At 39.5% G+C, this 15,988-nt stretch overlaps 1 protein-coding gene across 1 annotated transcript; it reads right to left on the reverse strand.

Moving 5' to 3' along the window:
- Nucleotides 1-9,351: 9,351 nt before the first annotated feature.
- On the reverse strand, nucleotides 9,352-14,921 carry LOC117239360 (leucine-rich repeat-containing protein 24-like). The gene has a single exon (XM_033504849.1). It carries the CDS (start codon nucleotides 13,738-13,740, stop codon nucleotides 11,758-11,760), a length of 1,983 nt encoding a protein of 660 aa, XP_033360740.1. The 5' UTR covers nucleotides 13,741-14,921; the 3' UTR covers nucleotides 9,352-11,757.
- Between the last annotated feature and the right edge of the window lie 1,067 nt (nucleotides 14,922-15,988).

Here is a 15,988-nt window from a genome sequence, read left to right on the forward strand (position 1 = left end):
GTTTTCGTAAAAACGGCTGTACGTATGAAAATTGCATATCACGCCGAAAACGATCACTTAGTCGATCAACTTCTAAACGTTACACATTTGCATAACATGAGTTCATCGTATATCGACACGTTACCGAACGAGACGAAATTTTTGTATTGCATTTTTGCCTTTTAAATCGATGCTTGTGCGCCAGTTTTGCAATTTTTTTACCGAAAAGTCGCAGTTTGCATCAAAAAGCTCACCAAAATTTAATTTGAAAATTTTGCTTCATCTGCAAAACTTTCCTGAACGAGAATTGTGTACGTGAAACATAACACGCATTAGCGAGTTTCCTTTCTGCGTACACACTGGAAGTAACAGCAAAATCTTTAAATATAAAATATCTTATGTAAAACCAGACTTTGAAAACGAAGATGATTTTCACTGGGTTATACAGGATTTTAAGGAAATAAAAATTACAGTTGACTTCTGGGAATTACCGTTATAATTCTCTGATAAAATATAGAAACATCAACCAAAGAATGTTCTTTAAATGTGTACCTTCTTGTTAAGAAATTTCCCATTTACTTATTCTGTTCTAAAACACTGGAAGTTACTGTCGGTTAAATCTAAAACTATACATATTGTAATTGCACAATACATAGTACCGAAGAAATGAAACTGAACGATACATGAAAGAACGTATAACGCAAAAGAAAAACCTTTATACCTGTTTACAAAAACTCATAGAAACTGTTAAAAGATGCACCGTCATAAATTTATAAAATTTTTATGAAAAATTTTATGGTCACTTTTCTAAGATAATTCTAGCATCAAATTTAATTTAAATAGAAAAATAATCCTATCCAACTTTTCAATGCAAATAACCCAATTTCAACTTGAACGCTCGACTAATCGCGAACATACGGAAATAAATTTCACCATGATTAATGTCGCGATTGCAAAACGAAAGCAACCGCATGTAATGTGTTATGTAACACACTCGAGATGACGATGACGCATGAGTATTTGATGATTTGCACGAAATCAAACAGAAAGACAAAGCCTGGTGAAGTTAATTTAACACGCTTATCAGACATGTTCAACAAACAGCTTCGAAACGCATTAAGAACACCTATAGAATCGTCAAGTGTGCGTGACAGCATATTATCGTACGTTACGGTCATACGTTACTTTCATACTGGCAACTTTCTCAGTGTTCTTTATCGTAACATTCCTTGCATTTCTCTTTATGCATTCATCCAAATTGTATATCCAAACAACTCACTTTATACGATATAACCACTTATGTATATCCAAAAGCTATGCAACACCAAAAAATAACTTATTTCTTTTTCTCTCATTTTGTTCGTGCGCGCGACAAAACGCACGTACACTGACACCTACGCGCACGTATACACACACGTTATTCATGACATATTATTCCTTCTTTTCGACGTATTGCTTGGTAAACCCTTCCAGGCCGATATTAGAAATTGTATGAAAACAAGAGTTGAAGCACGAACGCAATCGGAGCACATTTGATGAAAGATGAATTAACGGTAAAGTGTGATTTCGCTATCTCTGCCGATTTATTGTATTAGCAGACACGGATTATAGATATCTCGTCAGAAGACGATGGAATGTTAAAGAGGCATGAATGTTAGATGTTTGAAACTTGTACAACGATGTAACTTAACATGTTTAATATGGCCAGGTTTCTACGATTCCTACCTTCCACAACCAATACTGAAACGAATCTTTATATCTGAAAAATGTTTAGAACGCACGTTGGATTTTTAAAAAAATATTAGAAAAAAGATGACGTCGGTCATATACAATCGACGTTGTCACCGAAGAGCTGCCTTCTCGATACATGTATATGCTAAGAACACATTGAACATTTTAAGAAAACTCTCTTTTCGCAAGATGTGCTAAATGTGCTTTAAACTCTTATTCAAAGTTTCCACACAATCGTATGTTGCTGATAATCGTTACGAAAGCCGACGAGTCTCCGGCTTGCGTGATGTCGAATATCGAGCGTCAAACAGAGGAAACACGCTTGGTACTTTTCTGCGTAATTAATCGTGATCGAACAATGGGAACGCCTGACGTTCCGTGATTCCTGGACATTCATAAATTTCGGAACATGTAGACACGAAATGATCGGAACGTACCTCGCGATCGACGAAATGGGCTGATCTGACGAATGATCTTTTTTGTGAAAAAATATAATAATCATAAAGAAACAAGACGGAAGGAACAGTCCGATATATAACTATCGATAACTGTATGGAAATCCCAAAATGGAAAACCTTCAAATAAATGAAATAAATTCATCGATAATTGGCTATGCTTTAGCTATGAAAAAAAGTGATATTACATAAACGGTCTTTAATGTGTTAATAATTCGTTCTCGATGGTCATTAATACGTTTCAAATATACATGTATGTGGAAGTTATATATGTATGTATATATGTATTTATAATGTATGTTGAAAATTTTGTCACAAAGATATACGCTTCCTATGAGAAATCATTGTTTTTCAGCGGCGTGAATCGTAAAATGTTATCTGTACTGTATCGAACGGTATGATCAAGCAGTACGAGTCGAGATAAATGCCACAATATGGTAGGTTGCACGATTGTTAGGAAAGAAAAGTTTCTTCTTCGAAAAAATACCGGTAACGAAGATCAAACTACCGGTAAGGCTATTACTTATTCCTCCACTGGGAGCAATAAAAGTCTGGACGTCAAGTTCCTTAATAAAAGAAGAAGAAAAAAATAAAGAAGAGGAGCGAGGAGTGGAAAGGAACTTCGCGAACTATTGAACTTTAGAAGGGCTATTTACTTCTCGATAGCTTGAAAGCATTAAATCGTGTGAATGTCCTTCAGTTTCAACTTCGATTCTTCCGCTATGCCACGTGATACAGACTGGAGAAAAATAATCTATTATTTCGTTTCGAAACAATCGAAATAATACAACACCTTAGCAACATTTTGTCATCATTTTTATAAACGATCATCGCTGTTCCAATTTTCGAAATTAACTTCGCAAAGCTATTATTTTTTGTACTGTTTGCTATATTATACTATCTCGTTAATTGCTACATGTTAATAGAATAAAATAAACGGGTTCTCGCGAGATTTCTTTCTTCTTTTTTTTAGCGTTGCAATATTTATTTGTGAGAACGGATTATGAGCGTATTAACAATATATCATATACGAGCGATCTAACAACACGAGCTCGCTACTGGAATATCAACCGAGACACGAAACGCTTGCTAATTAAATTTATTGAATTTACGGCTGAACTGAATCCTGGTTCGAAGGAAGGCGTGAATAAAGCGCGAAAAGATACATCAAGCAATTAAAGTAGTCGGTATTGCATACTGCTCGATATACAGAATTTGCTTAATTACTTTGCCTAATTACTTTATATTGCTACTTCAATGTCGGCTCGGTCTCTTCACTTTGAACTTCTCTTATATATATACGATGTCGTACAGAAATTTCCACGAACGATGTACGAACGACTTTATGAATGTACACGTATTAAGACAGTTTTCTCTATTCTATTAGCTACCTATTTGGATGTCAGAACAATTATATAAAACACACATTGTGACGCGGCTTTTATATAATATCAAGTTGAAACTCATTGAATATTTATTACGTAAAATGGAGTAATTTTGAATGAATTATTTAAAAGTACTGAATAAATAGTTCTAAGAAAATAAAATTCTACAAATTACACGATAAAATATTTTCCTCGACTGTTTATTATTATAAAATTATGTTATTTATTTCTTAGCTTAAATATTGTCTGAATAACTTTTTTATTAATAATTCTTTAAATCCGTCTTTGTTATAAAATATACGCATCAATTGTATCCATTTATTCAATCTATTTAAGTTCCGCATTGACTACACACTTGTATATAATATATTTGGTTGGTTATCAATATCCGAATATCATTAAGTTTTCAAGTGCATGTTCACGCAAAATCGCATATGTTAACGTTTAAATACAATCGGAAAATAATCATTTATTTAGATAGACATTTCTTACATCACGTACATGTGAGAAAAGAAAACAGAAGTAAAATAAGTGTGCGCGAAATCGAATTTCCACGAAATTAAAGAGTAACAATTTGTCGAAACTTTCTGAATCAATATCGACATAATCCAATTTAATATATTTTTTCCACAAAATCATATACATCACATCGTCATTGCAAAACTTCCAATTTACATGTTCTTTCTTTATCATGATCACTTTTCGTTATTACTTAAACTAACATAGTTGATACGCTTTGTATGATCGAAACAAATTTATAACAAAGTTGTAGGAACTGATATTGCCAACGTGAAATTACATTAACGGAATAGATTATGGTTAAATATTTGCTCGGTAAATGGGGAGGACACTTAAACAGCAAATCAAGTAATCGGCATCCAGATTGAGCCAGCCAACCAATCGTGGCGATCCTTTCTTTAACACGAACTACTTTCTCATTATGATTGTAAGATATAGCCTGAATTTATTGATAATAGAGTACGCAGGTTTATATATTTATGAAAAATTTTAAAATGTAGAAGTGTTTAGATCACATATAACATGCAAAGATTTATAAAATATTCACAAAAATGTAAATTTCCGTAAACATGTGTAGTCTGGTAATAAATATTCATACTAATGGAACAAATTTGCAGTACAGGAAATCAATGTTAATTGATATTACAATAAGAAAACATATTTATCAATATATAACAGATAATAAAATTGCACTGAAATTTTTTTATAATAAAAGATAAGACAGAGTTTTATAAACGTATGTAAACTCTTGTGCTTATGGCCAACGTTTTCCTTTCTGTAAGTTAGTAACGAAAATTTTGCTAGTTATAAAATTGAAAAACTTACATTATTAGAACCAAATTGAACTGGCAGTGAGAAATAAGCGTTATTTATTACAAAGAACTTTTCTAAGTATCGTATTTATAACTCAAAGTAATCTTTTTTTCATATGCACCTACTTGTTAAATATAAATAGTAGTATCGTGGACAAAAGGCTTAAGAGATATCGAGTAAACCATAAACAATGTCGCGAGGGCCGAGGCGCCGTCGGGCCCATCATAGTGCCATCGGTCCTTCAATTGAATAGTTTCGTAGAAAGGGCCTACGTAACCCTGGCCACGAGCGGTTGCGGAACACGTGCGTGGTGGACCTAAGAAAAGAAAGGGGTGCTAGAACAGTCAGTGTCACTGGAGAAGCCAGAGGGTGTGAATCGAGAAGTCAGAAAGTGCGAGTTGCGTTGTCGAGATAGTGTTGCTAACGTTGTCGAGAGAGTGTGGTCCGCGTGCGAGAGAGAGAGAGAGCGTTGGATCCGTTGTGACGAAAGTTACAAATTAACTATTGAGTTGTCTAGATTATAGTACGTTATTGTGATTAGTTCACGTTAAGCAACCATCGTTCTTCTGTCTAATCAACATCTGTAAAATCCATTCATTGTAAATAAATCATCAATATATATTTATGATACTACATTACATTTAACCGAGTGGCATAAAAAGCTTTCATTTTCATTGAAAATTGCAAGTATAATGCTAAAGCATGAACTAGGAAGAAATTGTTCTGTAATATTTTATATAGAATTTATGAAATTAACTTCTTATACAGAATTTATGAAATTAACTTCTTATATAGAATTTATATGGAATTTATCTTATAATGTCGCGAGAAAGATATTGCTTCAATTACTCTTAATCGAGGCGTAATTATTAATTGTAATGTTAAATAAATAAACCATTTTGCTTATTTAAACTATTATTTCACGGACAAAATGGAATTCAGCGAATTTAACAACGTTATAATTATGGTATTTCAAATTTTAATATCCAGTTTTAGATATAATGTCACGTCATAATTTCATACAAAACAATCTTTATATATTTTAATTTTTCTTAATACATCAAGATTAAATAAATTACACATATCTAAATTGGACATTCTACAATTTGTCCAGTCACCTAGCTTAATCATGAGTCTAATCTAAAAAGGAATAAATTTACTGTGATCTATAATTGTTGTACATTACATAACAAAAAAAGGAATGCTGTTTTTTTGCAGATAATTTTAAAGCGATAATAAAATACTTCTTACTCATGTTAACACTATATAAATAAAATATACAAATTCGACTTATGATATTATCTCTATTTTTAACGTTTCTTGTATATTAAGTCAAAGACCCTACCATTTAAATAATCTAAAAATATTTGTAGATAATAATAAAAATGATTTTTCAAATTCATTAAAAATAGATTTTACCATATCCTTTACGATTTAATGGCTGCTTTAAATAACATTAATATCGGAATATGATGTCTTCTGTAATAGTATATAGATCGAAGGCAGGTGAGGATGAATGAAGTATTTTTAGCGGTTTATAATAAGGACGGAATGAAAAAAGGTGGCGAGGGAAATTAATGAATTAGCAAACGAATATGTAAAAACAGTGGGACAGACAGAATACTTGAGAAAGAAAGTAGAGGGAGGCAGCCAGAAGCGGCTGCTATAGGTTAGATTCTAACGTATTAAGCGTATTAAGAAAGAAAGATATAGTAAAAAGTAGGATAAATGGAACGGTGATAAGCTGGGTAAGAGTTTTAGAAAGAGCTTAAGAACATATGTAGGTACCGAACTAAGCCGAAGGTTGATATGTGATGAATAGTGTATAATGTATAGATTAAGTATAGGATAGTGCATATAGTATAGCTAGAAGGAATAAAGAGATATATATTTAAATTTCTAATATTAGATATAAGATGAGATATGTGTGCTTGGGATAGGAACGTAGACTGGGTGTAGGATTTTGAATATAATGGATGCTCTAAATGCAGTATGGAAATAAGTAAGAATTAGAAATATCTAAGTCAAATCCTATTTCTGTGAAAAGGAACAAATAAAATATATATATATATATATGGCAGTGCTTTTCTCCTATATAATACAAGAGATGTAATATTTAGTAACATGTTAACGAGATAATCCATCCAATATATTAATTTTTCATATACGCGAACAACACAGGCAGAGGATGACAAAAAAATTGAAACAACGTGCTTGAAGCCATCGTATGAAGAAGCAATATCTCCCTTAATCCGCTCGGGGAATATAAAGCTTCGAGTAATTGTTCGCGATACCTTTCCGCTACGACTCATTGTCAGACACGCCAGCTTGTCAGCTTTTATGACGCTCAAATGATATGGATCGCAATATTGTACGCAGTAACATCAGGAGAGCTGTATTGTGAATGTTCATTAGCCACCACTGTGACCGCACGCTATTGTGTTTCAGAGATTTGTACCCGTCACAAAAAAAAGAATGAAAAACGGAAAAGAAAAACACTACACAGACTAGGAACAAAATTCTAAATGTATTTTCCTGAGTTAATTTGTTCATATGCAAACCTTTTGTTTTTAACCCTTCTTTTATTTTTTCTTTCTTTTTTTGTTCGTGTTATTCATTCATCCTTTTACTCGCAATTGGTGCAGATTACAGGCAAAGTACGAGTATAATTCTAATTCCATTCTAGAAGGAAAGAATCCTTTTAAGTGTATCGTCGATACGATACACGAAAAAGAATGAAACGCTGTTTTTCGTCAAACGGTTCGTTTGAGATATATGCACAGTGGCTACAAAGTGTATTGACACAGCAATGTATTTATTGTAATATTTACATACTAGTTAATTAGATACAAATATATTACATTTCATTTCATTTAATAGTAGGTACTGTCATATGACTGAAAAAGCTCTGAAAATGAAATGTAGAACCTGCTAAAAAAAAAGTTTTGTGCCAATACTTCGTGTAACCACTGTATGTCGGACATAACTGTAGCGAAAACGCGGGTGCATTTCATTCTGTCGACTTTCCAAATTTGTGAAATTATAGTTACTGAGAAATTAATAAACCATGTTGCTTCCATTTCACGTGACGTTTGCGTTTCGAAATATACATTGCGGCTCAGCTCCTTTATGAACCAGCCTATTTTGCGTTAAATCCGATTTGACCGTTCATTACGTTCATTGTCGTCAGCTTATGCGTATTTCGTTACTTTGCAAATAATTAACTCCGATACCCGATTGCGCAAACAACAGGTCATTAGAAGAAGGAAAGCACTGAGATAGATAATATGTAAATCGTATCGAGGAATGCATGATATGTTTCACTAATATGGCACACGGTGGATTGATATATCATAATATTCGAGTGATATATATATATATATATATATATATATATATATATATCGAGTGATATATATATTCGTTTGTTTCATCAATAATATTTTGATCAAAATATAACATGAGAAGAATTTGTTTGATTTTGATCGATTTCGTTGCAGGAAACGACAAAGAAAAATGGCGTTTCGTGTCAGTGACGCATAAAAAGATCGGGTAAACGAAAACAATCTGCGGTAAATATCATTACTTTCGATGCATGGACGAGTAGTCTTTAAATGTCGCATTGGCGTGACTCGGTTGCAAGAACCTCTGAACGATAAAATAATTAACATTTCTATATATCATTCCTAGAAGGTATTATAAAATGTCGTGAATTAACTTTTTATTAACGAATAATAAAACAAAAATAGATAAACGTTTAATAACGCAGACGATATTGTAAAACACTAATAGGAACAAAATGATCGTTAAGGAACAATGTTATCGTAACAAGATGAATATTCGAAAAAGGGCAAATATTCATACAAGTGCAAATAATACATGAAAGGACAAAGGGCAGTTCACGTTAAACATATGCACATCATTTATAGCTCACTTTAAATAATGATACGCGTAAATTATTCTGGACGTGATGCTAACCGTGTATTTTCGAGGAAAAAGGCGGCAAATCATTCGTGTCTATTTCTCATGACAGTAAATTTCGTGTTATGGACAGATACATAACATAAACTCCATAGTTTCCTAGTTTGCCTAATTTTAAATTCCATTCGAACACGATCCACGCGCGTTACGCGTAAACGTTCGTTACGAATTGCAACGAATAAAGTTTGATTCGATCGAGAGAGAGAAATAAAGATCGTTCCAGTAAAATCCATTGAACGCGTTCTCGTGCCCCGGTTGTCACGTGTTTTCACTGCGATTACCGTGATTTGGCCAAGATACCGGCCGGGAAACAACCAATAAACCCGTGGACTCGTTCGTCGACGAATAAAATGACCACTAGAAACGTGTCCTGTCGTGTTCTCCAGCCTGTACCACGTATTATCGATCCGCGTAAAATATACGATTCAATAGAACCAGTCAGTGTATTTGGCATGGCATTTTTATTTCCATTTTTTCCGTCGTTTTCGTATTTTATTTTCTTTTTTTTTTTTTTGTTACCTCATCACGGATACGTCGATCGGTTCCAGAATCATTGAGCAGAGAAAAGCAGCCGGCCTGAACGATAGGCGATAAACCAATCGGTAGAAATTGCAAGCACTGCACCGCATGCACTATCTCACCCTCGATCTCTCGATGCCGCGCGCGAGCACACATATACACTAGTGCACTCATACATTCACACGTCCGCATGTAGACATAGTCTGGATCATATTATCACATACGTTTAAATACGTATATTCAGGCACACTGCTCTCAAGACACGTACGAACCATAGTCGGGCAAATACGCACACACATACACACACGGAACACACAGGACACAAACACAGACACAGGTTGATAACTGACCGATATTCGCAATTGGCGTTTCGGCTTACCGCTTACCGCCAAAGTGTCTAGATCAACACACACAGACTCACTTACGTAAGACACTAACGCGAGGCATGAGCCGGTCAACCAATCGCAAGCCCCTCGTTTCAGTGTTTGAGCAATAGTTTATATTCGCTTGCAATTGGCTTACGGGCTTCTTGTGCTTACTATACAGTCTTATGTAATTGATTCTATTGGCTCCGGGTAATACAAAAAAACAGACAGAGATCGAATGACGACGGATACATTCTGGGAATTGCGAACTTTTTTTTCTCACTTTGCTTTTTCTTTGTTCACCGAATTCAATCGTTGATTAGATATCTCGTTCGATAGAGGTATCGCGACGTTCGCAATTGTTATCATTCGCGATGTCAGCAATTATTCGATGTATCGATACCGACGTATCAATATTGATATATACGCACATAATATTACCATTGACGTAGGTATACTAACGCTTTTAAGGTCTGTGAAATTTCTCGATGAATCGATATCGAAAGAGACAGTGTGTCGTTACACGAATACATTTTGAATGGTTCCTAACGCACGGCAAAGTAAATCAATTTATCGTCAGGAGAATTGCAACGACGGATCCAGAGGTGTACCCGACGTCATATTTCACGCTCTACCGTTTCCGTGAATTTTCGTCCTCGAACACGAACGTCAATAACTATCCGATGTGACAATATCGCTTCCCTCGTATGTCGCGTTTCCGTTAGTTATTCCGAATCGATTCGATACTCGATCTTACTCCGACTATCGAAATTATAACGTATTCATAATTCGTACGTACCGTTGATGATGATAATAATAAATGAAAAAACTATCTAATCGACGAATCGTTAGACGCGCGACGGAAAATGGGATGAAATTTTCGAGCATCGTTACCGCGATGCGTAATCGCACGTCGGCCGTGTTCTCGATCTCGTATTGTCGTCGTGCTCACACCATATCCAAATCATCTAACATCGTCTAATTACACCTTCGAAATTGACTAGAAAATTCACGTGTGTAGTATACACGGTAGCCAACACACACGGTAAATAGAAATTATTCTCTCGCGTATCTGTCTCTATCTACACATCCTTCGGAACATGCACTGCAGTCTTCTCGTAAACATTATCTTAAGAAACGGTATATTTAAACCGTATCTTTAAACGTCATGTTACTATATTCCATTTTTTGTGATCTCTCTTTCGCTTCTTTTTTCTTTTCTTTTTTTTTTTTTTTTTGTTTTTGTTCTTTCTTCGAATATCCCTTAATCGTTCATATAGAAAGTATTAGCCGTCAACATTGTACTGCAAGACCACCGAAACGACGTCGTCGTTCTTACCAGATCGCGTTGACCGTTCCATTCATTTAGAACGTCGAGTAGGATATTCTTCCTATCGTGCTACACGTTGGATACACACAACGGATGCGAAAACCTTCGAAATGAAAAGTTCTTGGAGGTTAGAAAGCCGGCGTTATTCTTTGAGAACTGGCAGATGGCGGAATTTATCGATCGAGTCCTCGACAGATTCTTCGTTTTATGTGTTCCGTGCATTAGTCACGACGGCACTTTCAACTATTTCATCGACCACTGTACGTAAATCTCGCGACAAGTGGACGTTCGTTTCCACCGAGTCGGCCGAACGACTTCCCATTCTCGGTGTCTGCCACCCTTCTATACGTATGTATATCCACATACGGAATACATCTCGACCATTTCATCGATCACTCTCTCTGTCTATATATACGTATGTACGAGTGTGTAACATGTGGTATGTATATATTATACGTTTTATGTATACGCAATCCACGTGACAGGTCGACGTCCTAGTCCATCACGTTAATATCCGCGACGGAGTTCGATATTTAAATTAAATCGAGAATTTTTTTTCTTTTTCACTACCGCTCGTCCGGCACTGGACAGGACGTCTCTCAGCAGTCGGTGTCGTCCTGGTGGCGTCTACGAAGCTCCAGGTAACGGTGCCGGGCGTCACAGTAATGAAGCAGCGGTACCTAGACATCGGTTCCAGTCCCTTCTTGATAACCCTCGTCGGGGGAGCTACGCGTCGAGCCAAGGACACGCTTCAACGCAGACACCGGTGGCAAAACCGGAACTCCCTTCTGCCATACTCTTATTTGCTTCGCCCCTGGCGGAAATTGCTCGACCATAGGTGCCACTACGGCTAGGGCTTCCTTCGAAGGGTACGTGCTCATCGGAACCGTTGTTCTGCACGTATCCCTCGCCTCCCACATACAACTCGTGTAAAGGATCTTCGCGTCGTCCACCACTTCCATACGACTATAGTCCGCTCCGCCGTAAGGAGTGATGTCTTCCGCCGAACCACGTCGCGTATCCCTGATAAGATCAGGATTGTCAATCGGCATCAGCGACGTAGTGGAAGAGAAACAAGCACCCGGTGCAACCATCACCGAGGGCTGTTGGCTCTGATCATCGAAACGACCGATCGAACCGTACTCGTTCTCTGTCTGCAAGGCCGCTGCTTGAGGTCTTTGAACGTAGCTCAGGTTTAAGGACACCGGTGGCTTCGATTCCACACCGAACGACGTCGTTTCGATTTCTTCGTGTTTTCTGCGAGTAGTCGACGTTGCCGATGATGGATTCTCGTTGTTACCACCTGTACTATCGGCGGACACCCCTTCCGCAGGAACCGACGACTTCACGTCTTTCAACGGCATTCTTCGTAAACGAATGAACAACACGAGAATTATAAGGAGTATAAAGAGAATGAGCACGACTAGAGCGGCGGATATACCGGCGATTTGGCCGGAACCGAGAGTAGACATGCCAGCGGTTCTCAGGGATACGTGAAGAGTGAAATTCGCCTCGACGCTACCAGCACGATTTTCTGCCACGCAGTAGAACTCGCTAGAGTCCGCTTCCTGAGCGTTCGTCAGCACTAGCGTACTTCTTTTCCGAAACTGACCCTCCTCAAAGATCAAAATCTTTTGATACCCACTGAATGCCGAATGGTTGGTCAGCAAACGTCCGTTCCAATACCATTTCACCTTGGCCGGTGGTATCGCGCTAACTCGACACACAATACTAGCATTTTCGCCTATCGTTGCCTCGGCGTAGCGACTAGCTATCAGGAGAATCGGTCGACAGGCAAAATCGTCGATACTCAAATCGGTGAAGGTACGATTCAATAATTGTTTCGGACCGTGACAAAGGGGTGCTTGAAGGGTCGGCAAATTGTGCTTTACGAGCCACATTTTCATCTCGCGTAAATGGCAATCACAGATCCAGGGGTTATCGTGAAGTTCTATGCTCGTGAGTTTGTTCAACGGTTCGAACGTGCCAGGATGAAGGGTCGATAACTGATTATTGTTTAACTTTAAACTTTCCAACAGTTCCAAGCCTCGGAATCCTTTCGCCTCGATCTCAACCAGTTGCGTGTGAGACAGATCCAACTTGACCAGGTTCGGTGTACTCTTGAACGCGTGCGAGTGAATCCTCTTGAGAAGATTGTTGGACAGTACGAGATCCCTGAGGAACGGTGTATCCAAGAAACTTGCAGTAGGGACCACCGTTAAGAGGTTGTGGCTTAGATCGAGCTCTACCAGATTCGTAAGGCCAGCCAGTGCCTCGCTATCGATTCGGTCGATACGGCACTCGCGTAGGTAGAGACGCTGTAGATTCGTCAAACGTACACGTTTGAAGATGTTACTCGGCAGGGTCCGAATGTCGTTACCGCTTGTATCCAACACTTGCGTTTCCGGATCGATCCACTCCGGTATGCTAGTCAGGGCACGATTTACACACTCGACCGTGCGCTTCCCGCTCTTCCACTTACAAGAACACTCGACAGCGCACTTGTCGCTAGTCACAATGCCCAGCAACGTCGTCACGTAAAACAAGAACACCGAGATTTCCATGGCGAACACGTTTATTATTGTCGAATTCTGGTCCTGGTTACGATAAACGCTATCCGCCCCGACTATTTTGCTCGAGGACGCTAGCCTCGCTAGGCGCATCAATAAGCGAGGAATGTTTTCGCTCTCCCGAGAAAATACTCTGTCAACAAGCTTACGCCCATTTTTTCCATTTCCTTCTTCGAGTAGGCTTCGGTGGCGAGACACCTTCGATCGTTGTTCTCACCTTCTCTCGTCTCCTTCTAACGACACGTTCAGTTCCTCCTCCTCGTATCGTCGAATAATACGACCGCCACCTCAGCCTTTATAACAAAGTTTACGCGAACCCTTCTCTCCGTGTAGCTGTTGCAGTGCTGCACGGCTAATTATGCAAACGAGAGGGTCGGGATTAAACGGTCTCGGCTCGTCCATTCGTGAATTCTTCTGATTCGTCGACTCGGCGACCGCTCGACGTACGATGACGAATACTTCTCCTTTGATCTTCGAAGGATACACGATGATCGAAGCTGACCGAATTGGTATTTTCGGCAAACTCACGAATCGACGAAAACCTACGCCGTCTCTTTCCCTGACTCGTCTTCCCGTATTTGTCGGTACTTGTCACACGCGCGCGCGCACATTGAGATACATACGAGCACGTACGAGTAAGCATACACCACGAGCGTCCGTCGTTCTTACGTAAACGCGTCGATCAACGTGCACTTGCTGTGAAACTGACGAAAACCAACTCCACGATTTACCATCGATGAGAACCAATAACGGCAACAACACCCCCGTCGACGGACGGTACTCTGCACCACCACCTTGGACGACGCGTACTAACGCGAATCACCAAATATATTCGCGATACAAACCGAAGTCCTATCTCGTTCTCGCGTTGCTCCGTGCCCGAGGCGTTGTCCGTGCCAGGCGATCTTCGCTGGTTCGCGTTCCCCGTTCTGTTTTCCCAACCGATTCTCGCTACCTCTTTCCTTCTTTCCCCTCTTTGTTCTTTTTTCTCTCACTCCCGATATTCGTCGAACGCGCAAAACACTCGAACCGATGGCACGGACGCTCGTCGTGAAATGAGACTATGAAAAGCCCGGCACCGAACCGGAGAGACAGCCTGTGCTCGCTTTCTCTGTCCTTCTTTCGATACGTCGTTGCACACTGCCAGGAGGGAAAACGCCGACGCGAAGTAGGGCGCACCCTTCTTCCACTCCGGCCAGACTATATACACAGGGTGTACACACCACTACCGTGATTCCGAGCACCCCTTACGGCGCCTTTCCTCTCCTCCAGTCTCATCCACCAGCATCCTTCACCCCCTTGCCTAAGCCAGCTCTGTTCGAACCCCTATCCAACCCCTCTACCCTTATGAAATCCCCCCACAACCCCCGCCACTCCCATATAACCAGACACAGCTCGTGCGCTTTCCCAACCGGCTAGAGAGGGGTAGTAGAGATCGTTTCTACTCCCTACTCTTGGGCACGAGCCACCCTACCTTCGTACTGGCGCTTTCCACCCCTCTAAATGGGGTACACGGGTGTACGGGCGCGCGCACAACCTACTAGCCACTAGATACTCTCGCTGCCGCGCCGTGGCTCCTCTTTCCCCAACCTATTCCACGTTTTCCTACCGAGTCTCCTGACCTCACTCCCACCCTCCGCTTTACCCCCGTACGTTTCTTCCTCGCACATATTCTCTCTCTCTCTCTCTCTCTCTCTTCCTCTCCCTCCCTCCCTGTCATGGTTGTGCCACCCACAGTCCTCCAACCACCCTTTTCGACGTATCGAATGCTACGTCACAGTGGCGAGATATACGGCTATTTCACAAAGTGGTTAAATGCACTGCCAGATTACGGCTGGCTTGCTAGAGGGGTGGATGCAGTGGAAGCGGCTGGAAAAGAGAAAGAGAAAAGGCCGGCAACAGCAACGGTGGTTACGATATCGTCTATCGGCTACCGTCAACCGCCACAGACGGTCTCTCTCTCCTCGCGTCGTTTTCCGGCTACGATCACAGAGCCCTGGAAAAGTCATTCTTCCCCCATTTTTTTTTTCTCCTTCTACTTTCATTCTTTCGCTCGCGTGTTCTCTCTTCCACCAACGCGCTTCTTCGTTGCTCGCGTTTACATTCCCGAGAAGTTTGCGCGTGTTTCCCCATCGGCCCGCCTGGCCGGCTCACTGCCTCTTCGCCGGTCCAGAGAATCTCCTTCCTTTTCTGTCATCTCTCGTGGAAATTATACGGAAAATGGAGGTATTCCTTCCGCGGAGGAAAGTTAGGTTCGTTCGAAGAAGTCGAGGGTTGGAGACAGAGGGAGGACGCTAAATCTACCTACAACGAGAATAAAGGTGACATTGCGACGGAGGAT

Source organism: Bombus vosnesenskii, unplaced genomic scaffold, assembly GCF_011952255.1.
Source record: "Bombus vosnesenskii isolate JDL3184/JDL3185 unplaced genomic scaffold, Bvos_JDL3184-5_v1.1 scf7180000013950, whole genome shotgun sequence".
Classification (NCBI taxonomy): Eukaryota; Metazoa; Arthropoda; class Insecta; order Hymenoptera; family Apidae; genus Bombus; species Bombus vosnesenskii.